Raw genomic sequence first — 27,678 nt, 5'->3', positions numbered from 1 at the left:
TGTCTAAAGATGTCTAATTACTGTAACTACATCCTCCAAACTCTATAGAGAACATTATATGCATTTTATTGATCTTCGATCTAATATACAACAAACAGTATTATGGTTTTACTCGAGTGGCAAAGAGATATAATGTAGGTACTCACATGTCGGGAGCACTTTTGCCGCACTTCTAGTATGTACTCGACACAATAAAGCGAAGACAATAAAGTTCAAGCAGTCTAAATTGTGGCTGTAAAATATCCGGACGTCTAACGGAATGCAGGATTGTAGCCGTTTATTGTAGCCGCCAGAGTTCCCATAGCACTTCTGGTTCATACAGATTCTGGCAACTGTTATATGTAACCTTTACTATAAGTTAAGACTGCTCATTATAACGTTTTTCTATTTGACTGCTAATACCGCTCCGCTGAATAAGGTTAGGGCTAGCATTTTGATGCAGGTTATGGTTGTACGACCATTGTATAATGCTTCAAGTATTTCTTTTGCCATTACGGCTAGATAACAGCATCATGATGCGGTCATCATATTAGTTTAGCTTTTTCATCAATATAGAGTGGCAATATTTCGTCTCGCATTTGATAAAGCCAGTTACTCGTGTGAAGAATCTTGACAGGTATATGTAATAAAATAAATAATAATAAAATTTAAGAAATAAAGACCTTTAAAATGTTTCTTCTATTACGTGGTTTGCTGTTGTCAGAAATGTTGCGAACGTTCTCATCACAAGCTTCGCAAAGGCTTTCAATACTCGCGATCACTTTATTTTCAATAGATTCAGCGGACTTCGTTTCTATTCCCAGTATGTTTGTACTGCAAATCAATGATTTAATCATCATTAATGTCGTTCCATGAGATGATCTTCAGTTCCGCCGATAGAGTAGTTTATAGTTGCAGTTGTGTCTGCGAAGTGGTGATCATAGATGTATAATCCTTTTTTTTTAAGTTTTTAAATGGCATACATTGATGCCAGAGCTTCTGCTCTTTGGTTGTGCCTTTGTTTGGCCACAATAGTTTTTAACTTCTTTTACCACAATGTGCTCCGTTCAATTCAGTCTGCGGAAACGAAAATGTGTGAAATTTGATATTAGGTACTTTCACTCTTTTGAAGTGTGTCTGGTCCGGTTTTTAATCTAGACAGTCTTATGTGTCCTGAGTTTAACGGGCGGATACATTATCACTGCAGTATTATAGATACTGCAGGCGCTGCTTTCGCTAGAACTTCCAGCGGCAGTAGCGCCTACAGTACACCAACTGTATGAATGAAATGTTAGGTTGGTAGGAAGGAAAGAACGCTTGCAATTCAAATCATTTGGTAGCGCGTCATTTGGTAGCACGCGGAGTTCGGAAAAGTTCTATTTGCATAACTAATGAATCTGATATATCCGATACGTATCCGTCATTGCATGCTTCATGTTTTTATGTTCATTTTAATGCGTTAATACTTAACAATTTCATCGCACCAGCTCTTGATTTACCTATGGTACGGAAAATATATTATGCTATACACGACTGGACTATCCTTCCTGGTACACTTGGTGGCGTTTTGAAAGTCTCGGTATTTTTTTGCATAGGCTTGTCACGTTTCTTCATAAAGATATCAATCTTCTTGGGTATGAAAACCACTAGATACACTAATTACTTTTTCAGACCTAGTTTAGTTTGTTTTTCCATCGTTCTTTGGAAGATGCCTAAATATCGACGTCGTCGAATAAATCGCAGTATGCTGATAGCCGCTTTGTTAATCGAAACATATATATCTATAGTGTGTGCACCCTAGCAATTTTAGATACGGGAGCAGGAATAATATTTCTTATTATAAGTTCGTATTATAAGATTGTAAATGGGTAAATTGTACTCAAAGGACAACTCATTACCTGAAGAGGGTCATACCACACCAATATTTTCTACGTCTTCAGACGTTGCCAATTACTCACTTCAAAACAACAAGTTGATTTATGCGTGCGCCACCGTGCCAAAGCTATAGACTATGTGGGAACGTAAATTCACGTGATTCATTTATTTCAGATTAAACTATTTTTATGTTGAATTATATACGCATTTAGATGGGTTCCTTCTTACAACAAGTTAGACAAAAATATTTTTTATATAAAATAATAAAAATATTCTCTTTATTTTTGGAATGTTTTTCTCTTTACTTAGGTATATGTTTTAGATTTTCTGCGGAAGTTCACTATTCTAAATATCATAAATGTTGCTGATATAGTCTTTACTGGTGAACCTTGAAATATACTGCTGGAAATTCCTTGTAGACGAGGTTTGTTGTGTTAAATACAAGATTAATGAACAATTAATAGGCTGTATTTTATAATACTTTCAGGAAATATTTTTGACGACACCCTTAAAGGAGGCAGGCTAGGAGTGTTCTGTTTTTCTCAGGAGAGCATAATCTGGTCCGATCTTGTGTATAGGTTAGTAAACGCTTTTTTCTTTTTAAACTTTCTTTGAATACTTGTGAGTACATAATATATCTTGTAAGTACGTGAAGTCATCCTACTATCGACAATTTTTTTCCTATATTCTAAATACCTTGCAATATATAGAAAAACGCACTTAGTTTTTTTTAATACGGCACCATCTCTAATACCTTCTAAGAGTCGAAGATCAGATATTTCTTCATTGTTTGAATCATAAGCACAGAAATATAAGCGCAATGTATGCTGGATTATTTTCTTATACATCTATTGTATAACAGTGGCATATAGTTTTATGTAAAATAAAAGCATTCATTAAATTAGTCTACAGAAGTGCAGCGTTTCATTCATTTCTGTTGCAAAATTGTGGGTCTGAATTTGAGAGTTTTCTGGTTAATTTTAAAGACGCTATTCATTGTCACGAACTTGATTTCACAATAACCTGAAAAGTGGTCATCCGCGGGAATAAAAGTTGGATATTGTACGGTGGGTACAAAAGAACCTTCCACACCAGCTCTCGCAAAAAGAGAATTTAAAGATTTTTAAATGCGTAGTCTGTGATCATCATGATGATAAAAGCTTTTGCTTTGTCTTTTCTATTGCAACCCTTATTTGCTTTATGCAACCCGGTCATACACAGTCACTGACCATCTTGTTTTCCTCAAACATCTTCTAGTAATAATACAAATCATTATATCTTTCGGAATCAGTTTCAGCGCTATCTCCTATCTCCGAAGGCCACCTATTTGTTTTTTTTTTACTGACATAAAGATACCTCTTGTCGCCCGTAACTACTTTGTGTAAGGGCATGTCATTAGGGTCGCGTTCTTCGTGTCGAGGGGTAAAAAAGCTGTGTTCCTATGTTCTTTTTGATCAGTTTATTAGCCACCCAGCCTTTCAATTTTCGAGTACATCTTCCAGGCTCGATGTATTGCATTTGAACCTTGCGAACTGTTTTTCTTATTTTTGAAGAAATTTTGATTAGCCCCCTTAATTATGGAATTCTCGCCGTACATGGTACAAATATCCGGGCTGCCACGGTAACCTTTGGCTTCGAATATACATTTTAGTAGTATATCGTAGCGAACAAACATTGGAGAGCAAAGGACAAGGAAACACTTGAAAAAGGTACACAATACATTTTCAACTACTTAATAATATTTAAACATTTACAGGAATTTATTTCTAGCACAGATCTAACTGTAATGTGTATCAAAAATTCGTAGAAAAATTATATTTAGTTTTTATTGGTTCATTAGTAAAACGATAAAGTTCTTGAAACAGAATGCAGCATATTCGGTGACACATTTAAACATATTATCTCACCCCGTACACACAATCCAAAATTTAATTGGTTGCGTATTACGACCTTCTTCACCTCTTCTGAAGTTCAAACTATTAACTACTCGTCAAAAGATCATTTCCTCCCTATCTGAAAATATACAAAACACTGCTGGTATTAAACAAATATTATGGGAAATACTTCAGGAACAATTTTCACATCCACCGAAACTCTTTTATGAGCAGAAACAAGGGTCTAGTAGATAGCTTTCTGTCTACCCGAAACCTTTACTGTCCGTAGATTGTTAGTTTACATAAAAGCTTCTAATAACTGAAAAAAAAAATTTTTAAAAAATAATAATAATAATAATCCTGAAAAAGTGGGTGCAGCTAAGAGCAGTCTTGTATCTGATATGCATGATTCAGTTTTAGAAGTGATTCGCATCTGCACGGTCAACACTGACTTCGGTTACATCCGTCAACCGATGAGATATTCTAATAATAACAAGATTGGACTAAATTATAGAGAGTTCGATAATTGAATTAAGTGAACGTTTGTTCTAGTCAGCTATTCATAGCTTCTTGGACGAGTTGCGTCTGCGCCTCCAGTGAATGGCAGTTAAGTTGGAATCTCTAGAGACCGTCACTTTGTAGCTTTCATCCGGCCTGCTAAATCATCAAGCCACATCTATTTTCACAATCTGCCTTTGTTCTTCCAACTTTTCTTTACTCAGAGCTTAAGCTTATGTAGAACCTTTGCTGTACTACAGCGTTCTTTAGGCGACTGGGTACCTCTTGACATATAGTAATATAACTAGCAGCGTTTTTAACATCGGTTGCTATTTCGATTTTTTGCCTTCAACATGTTACCGATATATTGGGCAGGTCATTGTATTCGCCATGTGACTCTTGCCTTATGGGTGAAGTACTCTTCCTTTGCGGTTTGTTCTCCGGTATAACTATTGAACAAATATTCAATAGTTATACCGGAGGCATATACTACTCGTCAGATTCGTCTCCGTTACAGTCGCATGCCCAGTGTGACGTTCAGGTAGTTGAAGCATCACTGTAGTTCAGCGAGTGTTTTTACTATGCCCTTAACAGCAGCCGATTCTTCTCAGCATGGGTGCTTCTCTTCTAACCCATTTACCTTATCCTTTAAGAACTCTGCCAGCTTGTCACGAATCTTCTCAGTAGTGCTGGTGGAATCTGAACCTTTGACTTGTATAAAGGCCCGTAGTCCAACTCTGCCAAGCCTCCAGGTTAGCCACAGTGTTCACTTTTTATATAGTCGTTTTTTTGAATCCGGCCTTAACCTACAGTAATTTCGTTTTTTTTTTTAAATTTGGGAGATCTTCTTTACATGTATATCTGAGCAGCCGGGATCAATGATCTGCCTGCTGTTGTGTCACTTGTTTGCTTAGGGGCCTTGTACCGTGATTCATACCCACCCAGGGTCTCTTACCCTGGTCACCGTATTCCGTGCATAAGATAGCTCAATACTGACCTGCAAGAAAAACTATCATCTTTTTTCTGTCTATTTTTCTTCTTCTCATTAGACATATAGAGGCAGGCCATAACAAATGCGGCCTGGCCTATCACATCATAAAGTCCACCTGGTTAACATTGGAAAAGTTTCTAGTTTCGCTATTCGACAGTTGGTAAGGTATTCTGTAAGGTTACCTAGCTTTAAACCTCAAAATTGTATGAATTAGTCCCACTTCACTTTTACCACTGTGACGAGTAAATTAACGTAGTGCTCAGTTAATGAGACGATTACTCTTGTGTCGAGGCTTCCGGCTGTATCTTACCACGTTAATAGCGCGTCGGCAGTACAGCGGTGTAACTATAATACGTTTATCAATATACGTTTCGTTGAACTATTAGCTTTCTGCTTTTACGCTGATCTCCATACGGATATCTCGTTTCGATATTTCATTTTGTGCTTTTGTTTTTTAGCTATGCTCTAGCTCATGGGGCAAGCAAAGGCTAAAATGATTCTCCATGGAATCGTCTGGCTCCTATTTACGTCTCTATTTGTGAAGTCTATTTACGTCACAAAAGAGTTGGCAGGTAGCATCAATAATGCTGATTTTATAATTCTAGAGCCTTAGTACGATACGCTGGGGAACACCTTGATTAAGACACGGAGCAGTCGTTACTACTTTTCACTTAAAAGGGTTGTGGGGTTGGTCACGTCTGGCAGCTCTCGTCAGAGACGCGCTAAAAACTTGTTATCCGTATCGTACTTCGTCGTCCACGATTACAATCAGAGTGGGTTCTCCAAAGATTGTTTAGTGCCACTTTTCGCGTGTGCATATCTTAATCAGATATGTAATATCCCCGTTATGTTGTTTACATTTTTCGCTTTATTAGATCTCGAATTAATTTCTTTAGGCTGTTTTGATTGTAGAACGCTCTCACGTAGACTGTTTGGCTCTTTTCCTTTATGTACGGTTCTTATCGTCCTTTTTTGATCCTGTGTTCAAATGCTGCTTCCACCATAATATGTGCCTTTTTGGATTCCTCCACTGTTTCCTTAGCGTTCGATTGAGGGCTGGGAAATTCCACTATGGCAACGTTTTGAAGACAAACCTTGGAGGTTTTTCCATGTTATAGAAAACACTCTGTCTTTTTGTCGGCCGGTTTGTTCATATTACGGGTTTCATACGGTTTGTTCATATTCGATCTTTTTTCCCTCTACGTTTCTATATCCTGCCCCACCTACTCGTGCCTTTTGGTCAATACAAAATAGGAGGGCCAAAACGTTCTACAGTGTTTCCCCATTCCTCACTAAAGCTTAAAAGGCACAATTTAAGCGTTAAATTCCGAAGTTTAGCACTTTTCCCTACTCCTCGTGTGGCAGGCTATTCGATGAAATACCCCGTGGTATAAAGTTCTTCCGAGGATTCGTGTTGGTTCTGAAGACGGGCAATTTATTATTCGCTTCTATTAAAACTGAGATCTCACTTCTTAAATACTTTACCTAAGCGATCGACCTCTCTCCGTGCTCCTGTTCTAAGTACATACTTTTTTCATATATATTATGTTTGTAAAACAGCCTGGAAACACATCTTTTTCGATCACTTTTACCGAGGATCTTCTAAATACGTCCGCACAGCTGATCATTTCTTTACTAGATTTACTATAAATAACTAATTTCCGTGCACCGCGTTTATCTGTCGTCACTGAGTCTTTAACGAAGACCAATATTCCTTCAACACAATGAAAAAAAGAACTGAGTGACATTGATCAAAACATGTTTTGATTCCCCAGCCTTGATATTAGGTTCTTGGTGACGCCTCTGGTAAAAATATTCATTAGAACCGTCAGTAGTTATTTCGTTTCGCCGTGCATGGTTTTTATTGCATGCACTGTGCACGTATAGAAACTGCGAAGAAATTAGTGAAAAAAGCTTTACCTGTTAACTTTGTCAGCCTTCTTCACTACAGATTACTTTTTAAAATATTCAAACAGAGGACCTGTAAACCGTTATGGTTGTTACTATTATATATATCAACCTTTGAGCAATAAATAATACTTTGTAATAGCGTAAATTTTAGGTATAACGAGACGAAAAGTCATAACTGTAAAAAAATATGTGAGAGGCCAATGATTATTTCTAAGCGAGTGACCTTAATTGAGGCCGTTTTTCACGTTGTTTACTGTCTTTATCAGACGTTCTTAAGATCTCACATTTGCTCCAAAATATAGGCAGTGGCAATTTTGTCGAGTTTAATTTAGATTGCTAGAAAGTCAAGTGAAGACGAGAGAGGTAACTTCAAATAAAAATCAGGATGCTATTGTCATAATGGTAAGCCTGTTGTTAACTGACACATTATGTTGTACAATTATTCACACTGAAGTACTGAGACAATACTGCTGTTAGCCAGCCTCTATTTACATTATTTATAAAAATCAGATTAAACGGATTTTGGCAACAACTACAAGACGAAACTACTGCAATTAAAAACGTGAAAAAAGTGAAACGTCGGAGACGATATTACTGAGTAGTAACTATGTATATTAGAGCTACACGGACTGTGATGATCAAATAATTACGCGAGACAGCGGTTTGCCTGATACCCATACCGTGGATACCTTGTCTCTGATTTTAACGCAAATGAGAAAACTTTTCTAGAATCTAGTAGTATAGATCTTGCATAAATGCTTGATTGTGCATTCTAGATGTGTATTGACCGTCTGCTAAGTACTGCACTTACTGTATTAAAACTGCATGGTTACGAAGCCAAAAAAGCTCAAAGCTATTGTAACTTCAGAAACATTAGCGTCATGCACTCTAACCTCTGTTAAACTTAGTGTTCTATCTATCAAAACCCTCTCTCCAACAGCTGGTACCTCATAAGATCAATAGCTTGTTTTTCTCATAACAGTGTTGCCACCAATGGCATACCGTAGCTCCGCGTAACAGGCTTCATAAAATTTATATATATATATATATATAATTTAGATTGCCACACTCGAAAAAAGTCGCTCTTTTTCAACTTTCCTTTGAACAGAAATTTTTGCGATACGATTCTAGCAAGCATGGGATCGGAACAAGTTAGGTTCTGATAAGTATCGCATTGTTATAATGGGCATTTTAATTGGTAGATAAATCGTAAGCAGTCTTGACCTTTGGCGTTGGGTAAGTGAAGACCGCGCATTCTATTTGATTCGAAATAATCTGAAAAACAGTGTTACCAAGATAATGCTTCATTAATATAGAACACTTCATTTTACAAATGTCATTTGTTACAGGTGTAATGAAGCGATTCCCGAGATAGCTTACCGTGAGCTGCCTTTTGAGCTTCAGAAGCAGGTTTACATGGACAGTATAGTCGATACCAAAATATAAGGAAACAAAAATCTACCTGTAAATCCAGGGAAACATCGGGCTCGGAAAAAACTTTCCTTCATTTCGATTTACTTAAATCAATTAATCAAACGATCAATTTAAAATACAGATTCTAACAATCTTGCTGCAAACACACGCATTGAGCGAGTTTCCATATTTAGCGAGTTTTCATATTTAGATATCTCCTTGTAATGTATGACAATTACCTATCTACATAAGAGTACGGGCGTTTGTGCAGCGCCTTTTTCCTTCTCTATCCTGCCCTCCAAAAGTATGTAGAAAAACAAAATGGAAAGAACCTCTTCTCACAGGTGTCTCCTGCCACTAAAGTTTTTGGTGCTCACAAGTTACCCGTATCATCTAAATGGAACTTCTTGCAGAATGCGTTGAACAATAATGAATATAACTACCGGAACATTTATTTTTATATATGGTTTATCTTCAAACGTAGATGCTGTTGTTGTTGTAGAGACTGGTCAGCGTTAATCTTTATTTTATAGTTTTTTTTTGCTTGGCTTCTAGCACCTACAAAAAAGAGTATTTTTGCTATCATCATTCAGCTTATTTTTGATAGAGCTGTATTTAAACAAACATTTAACGCAAAAGAAAAAGAATAAGACAACAAAACAGATCATGCTTTCAGTCTTTACAACGGTCTCGACAAACAAAATTTTCTAAACAATGTAATCAACTAACGTTGATGGATCATTTGATATTCGATACTATTAAATGCTATACTACTACGTTAAACAATCTACAACATATAATTTTATTTCAAATTATGTTAAAATATTATAACTTCTCCAACACTAACCAGAACAACTGAATATGAAGGCAAAAGAAAAAGAGGTAAGAGCAAATTCTTCAATAGTAAGGACGTGCAGATCAGGCACTCCAACGTTGTCGAACATCAGGCTATACGTTCAGCGAGCTTGATAGACGAAGTTGATAAGCGCGTTACTCAACTTATTGTCGTACTCCCTTCCAATGTCTGTCTCGCGCACCCGTGCAGCGCACTCCAGTTACCCACTGGCAACGAAGTCCATCGTTGTCCAGCTTCACAAACGTGCCATCTTAACGCTTAATGTTCCAACAACCAAACAAGCCTTCGCTGTTCTTTCCCCAGCACCGATTTTACTGTTGATATGAATAAAGACACGATCTGCTGTCATGAACGTTGAACTCAGACGTATTTTCCCATAGAGATCTCGCCTTTGATCATTGCTACAAACCAACAAAGAAGCTTATTCTGTTAATGTCGAAATCCATTCATTAACAAAACACAGGCGCGGAGCGAAGCCCATGTGTATGTTTGTTGGGAAAATAAGGAGAAGGGAGATATAATAAAAATAGTTTCTTGAAAATTTCCAAAAATAACTTACACAAATAAATATGGATATGGCATTAAAATGCCGTTTTATATTCTAGCTTCTTATACTAAATATCGCAAAGAGCCGATGGCTGATACCGTCGTGAGTTCAACAATCATGCTGCTACTACAAAGAAAAGGAAAAAAACGGCACTGGTTACATTTTAAAAGACACTGAGTAATCGAAAATGTAATGTAGAGCCTATGATGATGAGTAAGAGCAACTACATACTGACTTATACAAAAATAAATGGGAAAAATGTATCAAATACGTTTTATTGCATCTAGTTGCATGAAGTGCATAAACAGTGCCGCTACAGTGGTAACTATGATAATACAAGATTAGAAAGTAACACTTTTTCACTTGCACTTCGCATTAACTCGCAGGCTAGAATAGATAATACGGGCAACCTGAGTACAGTAATTGCTATTGCAATGTTTAGGCACAATCCATGCAATATTCCATATATGCCGCCGTACCGCTGGCACAGGCACAACGCCGATCGGCAGCCAGTAGTAGGCACCAATAGTACACGTCTTGCGCGCAACTTTATAAGAATTCCATCTGTCTCATCCTCACTTTGGTAATACGAGAAAAGGTAACGTCGCTAGAGAAAATATATATCAGCAATTACAGACAGGATTGTCATGTATCCTACTCTGGCAAGGCTTCAACGATTCTAATCCGCGCCACAGGCAGTTCTAATATTCTAATCTAAACACAATAGCGACGCCTTTACAACGCGGTTGACAGAAGAAGATATGTATGATATGGGTTTCGAACTTCGTACCTATTGGCTGCTGCATCCACGGAAGCGAGTAAAAGTAAGTTCTGCGTCATATGCAACCGGTATACCGTATAATTATTGCAAGTTATCTTGGCATAATTCCATTGAAACTGAATTTGCATCATAAAAGAAGTTCTGCAAATATTAAAACAAATATTAAATAAATAGTAGTCGGACAGTGCAAGATTCAGACTGTATATCATGGGAGATGCATAAGTCTCAATTTTTGCCGCGCACATAAGGATATTTACTTTGGTGTTGTCTTAGCGGAAGACGACGCTTTTTCTGTACTACTAGCTCCAGTCAACCTTTTTCAATGGCTTACTGTAGTCATGTTAGTTGTTGACGGTAGAAGTCCGAATGAATCGTTTTTGGCAGGCAACAGCAACTCATAATGCACAATTCTTTTTCTATACCACACACATAGCATTAACTTGATTGGCGTCAGTATAGGCTTTGCCAGAGATTAAGGAGTATACTTTTTATTTTGTTTATTCGTACTTTATAGCCTTATGTGATCTATTTTTTATTACCCGTGATCAATTGTCTTAAAAATAGTTCGATTTCGTTATGCATTTATAGAGTGTCGCAGATGAAAATACGGTCGAGTTGAGTTTTTTTTGCGTCAGTTCGTATGACACCCAAACATAGAACTTTTGTGTAGCCAGCTTTCCTCAAATGGTTTAAATGTTGAATTCTTTGGCGTTATCATGACTATTCACATGTCGGTCTTGCTCAATAACAATTTCACCGAGATCTTTCGAAATTGACCACTATAAAGGACATCATGTATGTCGAAATTTCTAGAAAGAAAACGAAAAAACCATATCACAGCTATTATCTTCGATACCGCATTTTTAGTTAAATTTGTTATAGGCTCGTTAATTTTTTAAGTCTCGGCAGTATTTGTGCCTTTATCGTAATAAAAATTCAAAATGTAGTGAATTTTTGAAGAAATTTCGTTCATCTTGGAAACATTTTACCTTAAGTCTAAATAGAGGTAGTCTTAGAATTTCTGCTGCGAAATTTCCGATTTCAAATGATACCAACGACTTATATTATTCGAGACATGTGACTTTAAAGCCGTAACTAAAAAGACGATCCGACAATATGGTATAAACAGACACAGAATGCGGAATTCGAATTCGGAAATTTAAGAAGGCTGAAGAAGAAGAACTCTAGACACCAGAAGATGGCACTTCTTTTTAAAACAGGTGAATAAATTCATCATGACGAAAAACCGTACGCCGGTTTAGGAATTTCAACGAAGCCAGCTCATATCCAATGTGTTCACGACACACAAGCCCCAGCTGAGATCTTTTACCCGAAATCAGGGGTCTACATTACTGCCACTTAGTGCGGCATCTGAGAAATCGGATAAAGGTTTTTATTAGAGAAACCGAAAGATTCTTAGTAGAGTCTACATTTAAAAGGTTCGAACATTCATAAAAATGAGCCGGAAAGTAATTTTCGATGCTCCTGTTATTTTTTTTTAATATAAAAGTTAATGGCCATTTTGAAGAGCAAAATATAAACTGCTAATTTGATAGTCCAGATACACTCCAATGTTTAGTTTCGGGAGTTACTGCGTCTTTCTGCACCTTTTCCTTTTTTCGCTCTCAGTCCTTACATTTTCGGATTTTTTGGTCTGCTATCAGTCCAAAATGTAAGTTTGCTGGAATTCAGTAGTAATGAAAGTAGCCAATTTAAATGACATTTCAGCGACTTTGCAGTTGTAGCGAACCCATTACCACCGGGTGTTAACATGTGATGTCAAAAGCTATAAAATATACATTTGTTCCGTATTTCGCATAGTTATACAATATACATTGGAAAATACTGAGTATGGGTGTTGTTGGCTAAGTGGGTTGTGCAACAGTTTATTACTTGTTCGACTCGAGATATTACGGAAATATGAATAAATCTGGAATCCACGGTGTATTCTTGTTTGTAATATAGGGAACATATGGGCGTTTAAACCGACAAAGAGCCTGCGCCCGTGGATAAGAGCGAGCTAAGGTGCTTTCCATCTGAGTTTCCATCACCAGAAGACACAAAAAACAATTGGTCAGACGATGCGGCCGGATGAACCCTAAATCTTGTGAAATACTTCACACGGTCTTATTCGAACAAATCTCAAAAATAGACATCCTAAAACAGCCTCCATAAACTCAAAATCTATCCCAAGTGATCCCATTAGATTCGTCGGTAAGGACGCCGGATAAAAAGGAGGTAGACCCACTAGAAGTGCATAATTCCCTCATAGAGTCACGTGCATCCACATGCTTAACCAGGATAACGATAGGATGTTTTCTGTCATGGCAGGCGATAACGCAGAAGAAACTTAAACCTGCATAAACGACATACTTGCTGCTATAGAAGATTTTAGTTTTAAGTCCATTGATATCAAGTTCGATCCGATTACAGTATAAACGTTAGAATAAAAAAACTTTGACAGATGCGTAAGCCAATCGTGCGCATTTGTCTAAAGAAAATCCTTAGAACATCACGCCCTGTAAAATAATTTGCAGGCCACTTGACTTCGACGCTACAGATCGCAAGTAGGTTTAAGTTACCGTTTTAAGTTAACAAATTTGAACACTGAAATTTGTTTCCGGTAACTTGAAGAAATATTGTGTGTGATTTCAATTTTTCCAAGTTCTATCTCCTGAAACAATCTCTACTGCTTATAAAAAAAATTTCGACGTCTTTGAGGTAATTTCTTTGTTGTAGATACTGCTCTCGCATCGGATTTGAATTCTGAACTCGATCGATTCCAGATCACAGTTAGCAGAGTCAAGAAGACATTCAATAATAACTTCGTAAAGCAAGGGTACCTTTAGGCGCTCTTTTTCTATGAAAACCCGAGAAATCTGTACTTTTCACGACCTGCATAAATACAATCATTTAAAATACTTTGTGAGTATATTGAACTAGTGTTAAATCGTTGATTGCTTTAGATTATTTTCCTTGAGAGTGATTTTCGTCATTGCTGTGTTTAATGATACTAGGGTACTTACCTTTAGAATAGAGAGAGCAACCTGAGCGCACGCTAACACCCAAAAGGGACAACTTAGAAATGTCACCGATTAAGAGTTCAGCAAAACTTGTAGATCGTCCTGTTAGTAAACAATAGTTGTTTGGGAAATACCGACGAACAACAGTACCATAAATACATGTTCCGAGTTTGAAACCACAGTAATACTAATAATAATAATCAACCAATGACAGTAGTAACGGTCTTCTAAACATCAGTAGAATGACCAAAGTTATGCACTTCATATCGATTTAATTCGTGTAGGTAATACGCGTGTGTTTTGCGAAGTATCAATCTTATACTATAAAATGCAAGGATGTGTACCAAAAATGTGTGCAAGGATGTGTCTCAAATGCGTCATTTGTGAGTCTCATAGACTTTAGACAAGACTCAGACACAAAACTGGATAGAAATAGCCTACGCCAATGTCAGTATTTATCGGATCACTTCAGACCATTGTTCTCAACTAGTTTTTAGTCTGTCTTGTTTAGCTGACCGCCTGGGTCTGAAATTCACAGGTATGATATCTCACGCCACTTACATGATGGGCCATACTAGCGAGGTCCAGAGCTTACAGGTTTATAACTCTCTGGAATCGTTATAATCCTGAATATACATTTTCCCCTGAATGTTCAGATGTGCCAGAGATCACTGAGAAAAAATCTTACTTGTTGCATCGATGATCTTCAGTCTTGAACTAGTAGCAGTTGGAACGACATGTATCTAGCTGCAGCTGAAATGCTGACAGGCGCAAAAGCTATATGTAATACTCTTATGAGTGTTGAAAAGATATGTAGCAGTGTGGCGGTTACCAAAACCATTGTTAGCTGGGTTTCTATGAAGACCATGGTCAACATAAGAGATTTCAATGAAGTATATTTTTCTGTCTACGCAATGGTTGGTCTGCAATTCTATACGTACACGCTAACTATGAGAAAAATTATATAATGTCGGGCTTGACGTCGTCAGCTGAAATCTGATATTGAATATCTATGAGGTATGGAAACATCTCGAATGAGGAAAAAGAAGATCAGTCACGGCTTGTTACCGATTCAACTTGATATTACGCGTAGGCTGCTTTAAAGCGGATATGTTACTACTTTACGTTTTCAAAATAACCTTAAGCAGTAAAATGTCGGTTTTTCTCGATTAAAAACGATTTCATCTTTCTCGACCAAAGACGGTAAGTTGCTCAGAGTTGTAGGTGACCCATTGAACAACATATCTCTGAAGGTTTTGCCAAAACGACACCTCTAAAGATCCTCAACGATCATGAGAATATAGAATTTAAATTTCTCGGTGGAATTTGGAATCAAAACTCAGATTAAATTGGCATTTCGCTTTAAAAATCTATAATAAAATTGAGTTCAAGCACTCCCTTCAGACGTTCTTTGTTTAGGGATCTGTCAGTTACACAAATTTACTAGCAATTCAATGCAAATTACATGCCTTTCGCGACACTAATCTTGTCGCATTTGGAACCGTAACTTAATTTCGCTAAGTATTCAAAAATAATCTACCATCCTTTCCAAAGATAGGATAATTTTGCAAAAAGGAACTTGGGTTACACGTAGTTTGGAGTTTATGATAGCTATTATTGTAGTTCGCATGATGTTCAAAATGAAATAAGAAATCTGTGTGAATGCTGACAGCTTTCTTTTCTTATGTGATACTCCTGCGATTTTTGGTTGGGTGCGGAGCTTCTGTAAACAAAAAAAAATGTTTTTTTCTAGCAGAATTAAAGAAACTGACGGGAAATTGACGCTGCTTTCGCAGCGGAATTACGTGTCAAGTTGAAACAGAATTCCAAACGGTGTGTTATTTGGCCATGGTGGGGTCCAAGCTAATTTGCACAATAATGCATATTATGCGTTTTATTAACAATCGTTGGGAAAGTTAAAATCCGTCGGATAAATCGGAAGGTCTTCGTGGAAACGAATTTTCAAGAGAATAGATAATAGTATTGAAAGAAATAAGCTTTAGGCACGAGGTCCACTCTGAATGTAAGGCTATTTTGAAATACAGCCACATGTACAAATGTTTTAGATACCGACGGTTTCTTTAGGTGTAGGTCATGCCCTCGTGATTATATATATATATATATATATATATATATATATATATATAAGTGATTCATCTTATGGTGAGAGATTTCTTATATACTTAGTTAACCTAAACAAAGGCAAACAGTTGTGTATTTACTTAATGCACTCGGCAGATTGTCTGCACTCACACGGTATTTTCAACAATTGACTACTTTGTAATACACACACGCAAAACAGACTTCAGAGGACTGACGAGGTCAAACTGCGTTAATATGTAAAAAGCTATAATCTGCTGTCGTGTCTGTCGTTTCTCATGCCATATGCTTATAGCTTGAGGCCAATTTGTCAACTTTCTTCTAACGTTGAAAAAATAAATCGTTTTCTGTTCGTTCTAAGCAGAGTGTGTAGGATAATGCCACGATATTCAGAATCACAATAATTAACTATTGTACTACGCCATATCAAAAACGCAGATGTTTAATCAGCCCTTACGAAGACAGATGTTTCATGGCAATTTATAAGAGTAGCTCGTGGCTTGTGCTGCTGGGAAATTCTCGTACAATCGGTTAAAAGACTCCTTTATAAAATACCGGTGTAAATATTTCGTTCATCGAGCTTTCGTCCGTTTTATTAGATACCTAAGCAATGATCAACCGGCACCAGCGATAGACTACATCCAATACCCCATGCCCGTCTGCGAAATCTTTCGCTAAGGCAATTGAACTTGAAGATATGCATGTTAGAAAGCAAGATATTACATCAAACTCTTTATATCTTCTTCAGTAAATATTTCTTCAGTGCGCATCTTCTTGATCGCCACAAAGTCTTAGTTTTAGTTTTAGTTGAATAATGCTTTGTTGAAAACGGATCTAAAAGAAGTCTGTCAATTTATCAGCTGTTATATTTATGCCTAATCATGAATTTTGAGTTTAAGCCTGATATTAGCTGTTGCAATTTCTGCATTATTCATCTTGAATATACTGACAGCGTAATACGCCAATTTGGCTGGGCAAGTAGAGCTGATCCTGTTATACCTTATCTGCTACTGAAACCTGACATGCATTGAGATGCAAGAATTAAGCTTAAGTTATATTTTCTACTTCGACGGGTAAACCCTCTATTGAAGCGTTGAGAGCGGCTGATCTCTCAGTCTTCAAAACTCATTAATGATGAGGGCGCTCTTGCATTCACGGCTCTGCATTTTGGAATAAACTAAGAGCTAGTCACGTAAAACATATTGATATTCATAGAATCATAATTTTAGTAAAAGCTAATGTGTAAAAGCCTTAGCAAAAAATACAGAAATTTCATAATCTTTGGAGAGTCCTTTGAAGTTTCTTAGCCAAGCGAGTGAACACTTTACAAGTCATCTTTATTGTTGAACTTTAAATCCTATGGCTTCACAATACTAAGAAACATCCCTTAGTATGACAATGCAACCACCTCGGTAAACACAGTCAGCCAGAACTTTGGAATTTTTCCTTTAATCCGAACAATATTTGCTTAGCATCGTGGTACTATCGTGAGGTGTATATTAATATTAATATATTATATATTAGTATATATTATATTATTCGGGTAATATTAATCGGATAAGCTAGAGTATCTATTCTTATATTATGCTTTCGACCAGATGCTTCAGGCCAAACATAGCCGTGAGACATTGCACTATTATGTCCTCAATAATTCATGCAAGTAGCATTCTTCAATATATACGCATGAAGTTCTTGAAAAGTATCCTTAACATTTGAACATTTTTTAAGCTGTATAAAATGGGCACAATATTGTATTCAAGAGGTAATTTTTTGTTTTACGTTATTCAGATTTTACAGTTCAATGATAATTTATATATCAAGTCGGGTATAACAAGAAAATCAACAGCAAAACAGGCGCGGGTCAAAGCTCGCGTTTATCTGTCCGACTTAAATTAGCACTGTGACCGCGTGACACTCTCAATCAAATATTATTTGTCTAGGGTTCGTGAGGTTTGAACTTCTGAAGTATCTGCATTGACAATGCAATTGAGATGGTTAACGACGCATCCTTTTAGCGATGATTTACAACTCTGAGGTGCTTGCGTCAACAAGGCACTTGAGGCGGTTAAAGACATATCCTTTTATTTTATTGGCTAAGTTTAACATTGATAGATCAGGAAAAGATCTTTTTAATGATAATTTACGATTTACTAATGATGATTTACTCGAGTTCCGTACTGATAGATTAGGAAAATGGCTTTTAGACTTAACTTTTTTAGATTTTTGCGCGGGAATTTGTGCAACTTTGGGGTAATTTATTTTTTTCAATTTATTACTAAATCTAACAAAGCTAAGAATTAATAAAAGCAATCTTATATTATACATGTACACATTTCCTATTTTCACTCTCAAACTTTTGAGATCTAAATTTTCCCTTACAAAAGCTAATTCTAATTTAGGCAAGACCTTTACTTTGTGGTTTGCTCAACAGCCGTAGTAAATCTGAAGTTTCTCTAGCCTCAGGAAATAGCCACGACACTGAATATTATAGCGTTTCCAATGCATTGTGTTCAAACACTTTTCTTAATTGTTAAATGTATTTATTTTAATTATGGTATATATTCAAAAAATCGAGCACTTTTATGATCAATACTGCTACTACTCAATAGGGCTACTTAATAGGTAGGAGTTCATAATGACAAATGAAAACTGTCGTTAAGATATTGAGAAAACTTTAGAAATCGGTAAATTGATAAACATTGTCTAGAATAAATACTACGCATTTCAGTTTTGTCAAAATGGCACATAGTCGTCCACTGTTTTACTTAAGTGAATTACATAACTAAATTTACTATTATTATTTACTATTATCATAGGCAAAAAGTTTTAAAAGTTTGCAACTGATGGCACATGTTCTTAATATAGTAAATACAATATTTCTGCAAATTTGCGTAAAATCAATGCATTTATTATAAATCAACACGTATCGTTGTCACGTGTCGTAACGGGTTACACCGTTTACCATCATTTGCCATAACTTCGCGTTTATATTCTACTTATTAAAAATTCGTATTTTAAATAAGATGAAAAATTTATCTTCGACTCTCAACGCATAGTAACTAGTTCTTCTGCAGATGTAGGGTGAATTGCCACGCAACTGTCGAATTGTGCTTTAGTAGCACCCATTTTAACTGCCACACCAAAGCCCTATCCAAAAAAAAAGCATTCGTTTAGATGTTCGATTCATTAATTATTTCACTCGCCGTATTCAAGAGCACTAACATCGGTATTAAATATGGTTTAATGTAACTTATACATTTTTAACCTTATATAAACTTATAAATACAATACCTGCAGAATTTCATCACAGGAGTCTCCGATCATGTGCACACCAGCAACCTTTTCTTCAGGGCCCACGCAAACCAATTTCATGTTGGTCTTGACCTTCCTCTCGCACAGAGCGTAGTACATAGGATTGAAGCTCGATCTATGTTAATACATTGTCATACTTCTATATTAAAAACAAATATAGCAAAAGTTTTAAGTACTACTAGGAGATTGAAAAAAAACTGCAAAAATAGTGTTTAAATAGGAAGCGAACCCATTAAAGGGCTACATCAATTTCCTGATAAAGAATACACGTTATACTTACTGAACGTATGAAAAGCCGGCTTATAGTTTTAAAATGTAGTAGGCTTATAACTGAGGTTGGTATGTTGCTAAATGAATGTAAGGGTCAAATAGATCAATTGTAGTTCCAATAGAAATATGTATATGCAAATCTCATAGTAACCACCTTATTTTTCCAGAAAACGGCTTCACTTTACTAACAATACATAGTCGCAGAAACAATCGTACGTCATACGTGGGGAGTTCTTTTTATTATTCGGGGGAGTTATTTTTATTATTCTGTCACTGAGCCCGCCTCATATTTGCTTTCATTTTATCGAACAAAGTAATTTTAAAAGTGTTCAGATACATTTAAGTAAATTTTCTGCACTGGGCAGCGATATATATGTTAAACTTGTAGCCTCAGCACATTCGGGTGTTGAAGTACATTGATGACTAGTGTACTTCTAGCCGCATTATAAATTGTCTATATTGGGGGGCTCTCCGACAAATGCGAGCTATTGTCTTCCTAGAGAACGGCTGCATATTAGAAGACGTACCAACCTAATACTAATGCAACTCTCTAATGCAACATAATCTCGTGTACTTCCCCAAGAAATCCGTAACTACTTTAGTTTGCTCGTAGTCATATTCTTCTCGGATGTGGGTTTGGTCTAACTTTGGACCTTTTTGTCTCTGCTTCCTATCGACCTAGAGACACTACTATTTGTCACACAAGTTTGTGAAAAAAACGTGCCATTGTAGTGCCATTGTCTTTTCTGGTGTCAAAAGAGGTATCAACGGTGAGGGTAACTTAGTATCCACGTTTCCATATGCGCTCAGTCATTTATGTCCACCCAAATCTCTGATTCTACGCTAAAGATTCCTAATAATAGGCTAGCGTTCGCAGCCTTTATTTTCTCAACCAGGTGATTGTATGTCGTCCAACTAAAGCGAAATACATCATTTTGCTACAAGGTGCAATTCTTGAACTTCGTAGGCCAGGGTTCAGCACTTTTCTCAGTTATAATATCCTCTATCTACACTATTTTATATTTATATATCTAGTATTCGAATACACTATTTTATATTTATATATCTAATATTTGATCTCAATAAGAGGAAAAATAGGGAAGGTGACGGAAATTCACTTTTCATTATTAAAGCAGGCACCGTTGGCCTATCAGAACCCTCACGGGTTCTCGCATTGAATTTTGTGGCGTTTGTCGATATGTTCCGTAGCATACGATCGGTTGTGAAGTCAACCTACTTAGATATAAATGCGGTCAGGGTAACCATTTTTGAGATGTGAAACAAATGTAGTAGCGATATCACCGTCCATTATACGCTGAATTCGTGCATATTACCTATGGAGAATTTTACGGTTACTACTTTCCGAGTCAACAGACAGTTATTCTTATAAGCTAGGTTAAATGAGCATTTTTAAAGTCGGTCAAAGTTGTGGTTGAATTACCGTACTCTCCATGCAATAAAAATAATTCCAGGTGACCTGATCGTATGAGACACGGCCGAACTGTTACTTGGCTTAAACACATACCATTTTTTTTGCGGTAAACTAAACAGACAAACTTCCGTTAATTCTCTAAAACACACGTGATTAATAAGAAGGTTACCATTTGCTATCAAAGCTACCAATTCGCTACCAGTTACCAAAGCTACTTCGAAGTATTTGAATATTCTGCACAAGTAAACATATCCTTTGTTAAGTATCCTACCCCGTTTCTTAAGACTTTCACCGACCTTTGTGGCAGCTGATGCATCTCGTAAAAAAGCAATAGATTTATCATCCCATATCAAGACTCCCTCTTCTGTGCTGCATTGTTCGTGTCATACGCCGAGCAAAACAAAGTTTCCTATCGGAAGTCGGTTAACGTTTGCTCGAATCATCAAAGCAATGCTGGTGTTGTAAATATAATTTTGCATCGCTCTTTATTAGTTTTTCCCTGAATGTTGAATAGATCATAGTACCACGCTCCTTTCTCATACCATCATCTGCAGAGCTTTTGAGCACGAATATTTCTTCATAGCATCAAATTAAGAGGCTTTAGCCATTTTAGTTTACGCTCAAAGGTGTCGCAGTTTTTCACTGCCGGTAATGATCCTGGGCAGGAATTACCTATTTGTCAATTAAGTGGCGAAAGGCATACTGTCAGCGGTTTTCTGTAATTTTCATTAAGTTCATGGGGGCCTTCTTTCTCCCAACAACTTTTCCTAGTACATACAGATGATTAGCAATAATAATCTGGGTCACTCCCAGCTGGACAGAGAGCCTTGACTATGTCAAATTTGCTTAAGAAGTAGCTGCTATTCGTCGGGGTTGCCTTGTAGCCGCCCAGAGCGTAGTTCGTTGTTCAAGCGATTGAACCAGAATTGGCAACTGGTAACTTTTATCGCAAAAGTTTAACAACAGTTTAATGAAAATACAGGGCTCACACCCGACGGTCAAAACAATTATTCTGGAAGGTTTTGTACCATCAGTCGACGCGACGCTGGTGCTATCTGTCAAGTCCAACAGGAGCTCAAAAAATATCTATGTATATATTTTTATAATAATAAAGGGCGTATATTTATCACTATATATATATCATAAAAGCAAATTATGCTTGTTTCTCACCTGTAAACTTTAACTTGGTCGACTCCATAACTCAGCTTTGCTTCCTCCTCCGATAGTCCTATTGTTCCTATAGGCGGATGTGAGAAGACGACTGTAGGAATATTATTGTAGTCCAATTTGAGTTCATTCTGACCTGCGAATAACCGCATAGCTAGCCTACGACCAGCTGCAATGGCTACGGGAGTCAAAAGGACCTTGCCGCACACGTCACCAAGCGCATGAACTCCGGCCAAAGACGTATCCTGGTATTCGTCAACACTTATATGACCATCTTTATCTTGTTTAATACCGACGTCCTGCAAGCCTATCCAATTGGATTATAAATAACTTTTACAAAGTAGAATTTTATATGTTCATAACATGCGAAACCGCAATAAAGATGTATATATGTTATATATAGAATTACTGATTCAGCTCGAGAAATAAAAATTCAAGTGTAAACTACTCTACGCAGTTTGAATGAATACATTCGGGTTCTGCGTACATCACTGCCCAAGATGCTCAAACGCATCATTATACGTGTGCTTTAAAAGCAAAATCACTGCTACCCTCACTTACGACTTACCTAGATCCTTAACATTGGGATGTCGACCAATAGCCCATAGTAGACAATCAACATCAGACAAAACATTACCGGCCTTGGTGGTGACTTTTAGGCGATCGTCACTAGCTTTATCTACCCGAGAAATCGAGGTATTCATCTCAAACTTGACCCCGTCCGCTCGCATCTGTTCCATTAGTTGACTTCCAAGCATTGAATCAAATGCACGAAGTAGACGTTCAGTGCGGATTACCAGTGTTGTATCAACACCCAAAGCGCTCAACACACCTAGACAAATGAAGCTTTTAACGTAATAAATCCGTGGATTTATTATGAACATAATTATTCGCATATGAAGCAATCATCGTTATTAAAGAAAAAAGCCGATTTACTTAATTGAAGGCAGTCAATACCTACTCAACCTAGAAAAGATACAGGTTTTTTTCAGTAAAAGATTTTCTGTTATTTTAAAATATTTGTAACAGCTACACCAAAGCTAGCATCGGAGTATATTGGTGCATCTACATGTACTTAGAGCTTAAAACTTAGCCCAGGTTCGTTTATTGAAATCTCAAATATTATTGCATTAATGGTGTTACAGAACTGAACGTCATTAACCGGTACCAACTATTTGTATTCTTGGGTTGAGCATTACGGAACCTACCAGCGATTTCTACAGCAATGTATCCACTACCGGCGATGACGGCTTTTTGAGGCAGCTTTTCTATCTGGAAGAATCCATCGCTATCTATACCGAGCTCTGCGCCTGGCACCTTAAAATACGAACACAACTATTAGGGTACCGCTTTATGTTTTCAACTTACCAATATAGAAAAATATATTTCTAGTATGTTTCAGTAAGTGAAATTAGGATAATGCACTGTGAGTTTTAAGTGAACCTCGGTATTAACTGAATTAACTCTTATAAGAACTAATATTGTTTAGTATTTTCCAAGAGTGTGAGTGAGATTAATGAGGTCTGCATTACGAAGACCCGGCCCATAGTATTAAGCGATCATGTACGTAGTAACTTACATCTGAAGGAATAGTGGGTCGTCCTCCAACGGCGATTAGTATATGATCTGCAGTATATGTGTTTTCGCCAACTTTCACAGTATTTGAGTTCAGAAACCTGGCTCGTCCTGCAAAGACAATTAGTACTTCAGCTATGGTTACCAGTTAAAGCGAATCTACTTTAGAGTATGCGACGCCATTTTGATGGTAAATAAATGTCATTTTTCCGGTAAATGCCATTTTTTAATTAACTAAATGTCTTTTTATATTGTTAGTAGCATATTATATATATATATATATACATACTGAGTACTCGGTTTTAAAAATTTCTTCTTAACAGCAGTTGTGAATAACACGTTGCTCGTACTTTTGAGCTTCTTCGGTAAGTTTCACTGGAAAAAGCTAACACTATATCTATAGAGATAAGTGGATTTTGATAATCATCTGACGTAAAATCACTGCTAAGCTTAACCCTCATGAGATACAGTAATGTTAAACCTTAATGGCAAGACCTTGATCATTTTTTGACTTCGAGCCATAGTCTAGCTGTGGACATAGTAGCTGCAGCAGCTGCTACTCTAATACGAAATTGAGTTTAATGAGCTCAAGCACCTAATAGCCCCTCATTCAAACTAACACCCAGAGATAAAGTTTGCATTTTTTTCCTTATTCGAACTACACAATTTATCTTACGATGCGCAGTTCTTCGCATCTGGATTATTATTTTATTATTAGATTATTATAATTATTTCAAGAAATATAATATTTGGAAATATCACATTTATTAAGTAAAGTTCTGATGTGAAACTTATAATGTAATCGGGCCTGTTTGGCAGTAGTATCCATGGCGTATATTCGCTAATATCCAGTTTTCTATGCATCATTCACCGGTTTTGATTCCTACAGCCTTTAAAATATTGCTGTCCTCATTTTTTGACCCCTAAGTTTAATAAGCTAGCAACAGTCTTCCACATCTCTGTCAAATTCGCTCCTTTTAGTTGTTGACCTATTTTAACGGCTCAATCGAGGATGTCCCCATTATTTGTTTCTTTTTAGGAAGAACTTAGGAAGAACATCTATATTGCGGTTTTATGTGTACTTGGTATGTTTTATCTGTACAGCGCTACTTGGGACAGGGCCTTGTAAGATATGCGCTAGGTCTCTAGTGTTTAACTCAGTTTTCTTACTGCTAAATGCGCTGTTAGTTAGGTCATTTAGCAGTTGTAACCCTAACTATTCTGTAGCTTCGGTTAACATTAGTCCTGTTGTATTCTGTTGGACTTACCACATTTGCTGCGAAACCTACTATGACGTTACGCTAATTGTATTACCTTATGTTTTTATATAATGTCCAAGCTATTTTTATATTTATAAAACACGTATTTGATTTTTGTTTTAATCCGTACACGCATTATAGTGTGTAAAAATAAAATACAAAAGACCGTACCTTGGATGACTTCAATTTCACTCTTTCCCAAGTTGCTTTGGTAAATTCCGTTTAAACGCTTGATGTAATCATCCCTCCTAGCCTTAAATAAAGGCCAATTAAAGCCTTTGTAATCAAAGTCGAAGCCATACGCTTTGAAGTTTTGCATCAACTCCCTTTGCCACGCAGCGTACCAGCAGACCTTTTTCGGAACACAACCTACATTGACGCATGTGCCTCCCAGTCGAGCTACCGGATAAAAGTAATGTTATTCGAGTATGTAATTTCAGAAATTCTTGCACTACAAGGTAATACTAAAAGAAATTATACAGAGTAAAAAGCGAGATAGTCAGAGACAAACCTGAACACTTTAGCGAAAGTATTTCCGATAATTTAGTGAACATATGCCCACGGTGTGGGGGGCTCACCGCAATTACTATGGATAGAGAATGTAGTAATACTTACTGCAACTGTCCAATTTCCGTGTGTGAATAATTTGAAAAATCTACAACTCTCAGCTGGATCAAATTTAGAACTTAGTAGTTGCAAATCCGGTGTCTCATTCACTCCACTACTGTAGCAACCAATTTAGTTAATTAGCAGTTGTATGATCACCGTATAGCTCTACAATAATAGCATTAGAACAATGCATATTCATACTCACATTAACGATAGTGAGCGTTATTGCTTCTTTATTGATTCAAAGTTGTTTAACACTAGTCCTATATTTATATAATAACGATTGCACATAAAGATTGCCCACTGGTACAAGCAAGAAGTATATTCAAAACGTGATACTAGTAACTGCTAGCCCGAAAATGTGAGCGTTTAAGTTAAGCTATCGTATATCTAAACTAGCTAGTAGTAAAAAGCTAAGAGCTATTCAGAAAAAAAATTAACATTAAAAAATTATAAAATCTTTACTCTAAATCTCAAAAAGATTCCTCGTTAATAACATTTCGTGATAAAGAAAGGAAGTCAGATTTCTTTTCTTGTTATTATTTATTAATCATTAATAAACAAGCCGTTGTAATGAAACGTCAGCATTCGAAAATTTTAAATATCGATAAATTACAAAGTCCTACTCCCTTCCATAGGTGCTTACCCTCTTCGATCAAACCGACTTTAACATTATACTCAGCTGCTCTACGAGCGCTAGCAATCCCTCCAGACCCGCCACCAATGACGAGGTAGCCAAACTTCTTCGGGACAGACGCCATTGTGACAAGAGTATGCCGATAGTTCACCACACTTTAATAGTTTGTCACAAAACCGAAAACTTGGAAGCAACACTCTTGGTATTATCAGTCCACGGAGGAACGAAGCCAAGAAGCATCCATAAAACTGCAGCGGTGCGGTATCGATGTCGACTGGATGTTTACAGTGCCTCCGTCAAATAGACAATTTCATCCGAACATTAAAAAGCTGAATCGGCAGACCAACAATGAAACGTTTGGTTTTAGTGAAGATAATGTTTACCATAATAAAGGATGGATCATATCTCGATCAATCATAACTGCTACGGAAGTAATAAGATAGTTCAATAAGGATTTGGCGAAACTAAGAGATCGTCCATGCTAGCATTTTGCGTTACTTGTTGGTTGTTACCGTCACAATTGTTTTTTCCTAAATCAACAGACTACGCCATAATATTATATATAATATACAGCGTAGGTAGCTTCCAATATACTCTGTACTAGTTTCTAATGCGCCAAGAAGACATCCTAAATCCCAATTCACATCGTATGGCACTCAAACAAGTAACACTCAAAAAAAATTACACTCGGACTCTTTAACTAAATGAGAATATTTTATCAGATTGTCTGCTTTGACAAAAAAATATTTTACAATTTCATTGTGAACCACGCTATTAGGCTACAGGCACCTATACAGCTATCTCCTCTCGGCTTTTCGAGGAACAGCTCGTACAATCTCGTCCTCTGGGCCGGACTGTTGCTGCCCAAAATCCGCAAAATATTAGTCAACTGCACAGTGCGGCCAACAACACAACTGTTCGGGAACGAAGCTTCCCGTTTTGATTTATCCCGCTACCTGCCATTCTGCACCTGATCTCACTGAAGTGTTTTAGGACGGTGTTGCATTCTGATATGGCTGAACACGGCGAGTTGAATTTCGATGCAACTTGCTGTCGCGCCATAAGCCCCGTACGACGATTTGCCAATGGCAATCCCATAGATTCATCGCCTGCTTCTAAGTCAATGTTGGCACAGGCTCCAAACCAAAGTGGCAGTTACGCATGAAGAGTTATACGTGTACCGGTCTGATCGCGTGTCCGGCATCACTTTACCTTCTTGCTCATCCCCGCTTACAACATGCGGTTGGCTCGCAGCGTTCATGCCAAAGTAAGGCACTCCTGCCTACAATAAAAATTGTTCTTTCTGAATCGGGTGAGATCCGTAACAAACTGTATCGCACAGAAATACAACAGTACGTTTTCGTTCTACATGCTTGCGCTTGTTTCTACTTCCTGATTTTGCCAGTATAGTTGAGGCTGCCCTGGATAGCTGCAAATAAATGTCATATATTCGATGTCTAAGAGATTGTTTAGCCTATACTAAAAGTCTTCACATCGTACGCCGTTTCAACTTTGGTCCTCTTGGCAAAAAGGTAATTAATGTTCATACAAGTGCAGTGGAAGGTCTGA

General features: G+C 37.0%; 2 protein-coding genes across 8 annotated transcripts in view; one reads left to right on the top strand and one right to left on the bottom strand.

Moving 5' to 3' along the window:
* Positions 1–10,212, top strand: part of Tsp (Thrombospondin) — a 128,298-nt gene extending 118,086 nt beyond the window's left edge. For 4 of the 5 annotated variants that reach the window (XM_086982742.1, XM_086982744.1, XM_086982745.1 and 1 more), the window contains 2 exons: positions 2,342–2,432; positions 8,478–10,212. In XM_086982742.1, coding sequence (XP_086838868.1) covers positions 2,342–2,432; positions 8,478–8,574 — 188 coding nt within the window. In that variant the 3' untranslated portion in view covers positions 8,575–10,212. Of the gene's footprint in view, positions 1–2,341; positions 2,433–8,477 lie in introns of those variants that run through there. The other variant, XR_015323157.1, reaches the window with a different exon arrangement.
* Positions 10,213–18,724: 8,512 nt separating this feature from the next.
* LOC111246497 (glutathione reductase, mitochondrial-like) lies at positions 18,725–27,525 on the bottom strand. Of its 3 annotated transcripts, none has more exons than XM_086985672.1 (9): positions 26,862–27,525; positions 26,119–26,438; positions 25,035–25,262; positions 23,609–23,715; positions 23,238–23,346; positions 22,667–22,861; positions 22,033–22,336; positions 19,140–19,275; positions 18,725–18,995 (listed from the first exon to the last, which is right to left on the bottom strand). In XM_086985672.1, the coding sequence occupies exons 2-9, from the start codon at positions 26,231–26,233 to the stop codon at positions 18,894–18,896; spliced, it is 1,296 nt and encodes a 431-aa protein (XP_086841798.1). In that variant the 5' UTR covers positions 26,234–26,438; positions 26,862–27,525; the 3' UTR covers positions 18,725–18,893. The 3 variants fall into 3 exon arrangements, with proteins under 3 accessions (XP_086841798.1, XP_022651922.1, XP_086841797.1); XM_022796187.2 differs by having other exon boundaries at positions 22,598–22,861; positions 26,862–27,471; XM_086985671.1 differs by having other exon boundaries at positions 22,598–22,861; positions 27,080–27,471.
* Positions 27,526–27,678: the final 153 nt, after the last annotated feature.

Source organism: Varroa destructor, unplaced genomic scaffold (assembly GCF_002443255.2).
Source record: "Varroa destructor unplaced genomic scaffold, Vdes_3.0 BEIS01000003.1, whole genome shotgun sequence".
In the NCBI taxonomy this organism is placed as follows: domain Eukaryota; kingdom Metazoa; phylum Arthropoda; class Arachnida; order Mesostigmata; family Varroidae; genus Varroa; species Varroa destructor.
This window is presented reverse-complemented; position numbering and strand designations above follow the sequence as displayed.

Bases quoted from the DNA above. Each gene is read 5' to 3' on its own strand.
- LOC111246497 (XM_022796187.2), bottom strand. From the start codon at position 26,233: ATGGCGTCTGTCCCGAAGAAGTTTGGCTACCTCGTCATTGGTGGCGGG. The intron at 23,347-23,608 runs GTAAGTTACTAC...TCGTATTTTAAG, and splicing joins GACCCACTATTCCTTCAGAT to GTGCCAGGCGCAGAGCTCGG. The intron at 22,337-22,597 runs GTAAGTCGTAAG...CCAATTGGATAG, and splicing joins TCCCAATGTTAAGGATCTAG to GCTTGCAGGACGTCGGTATT.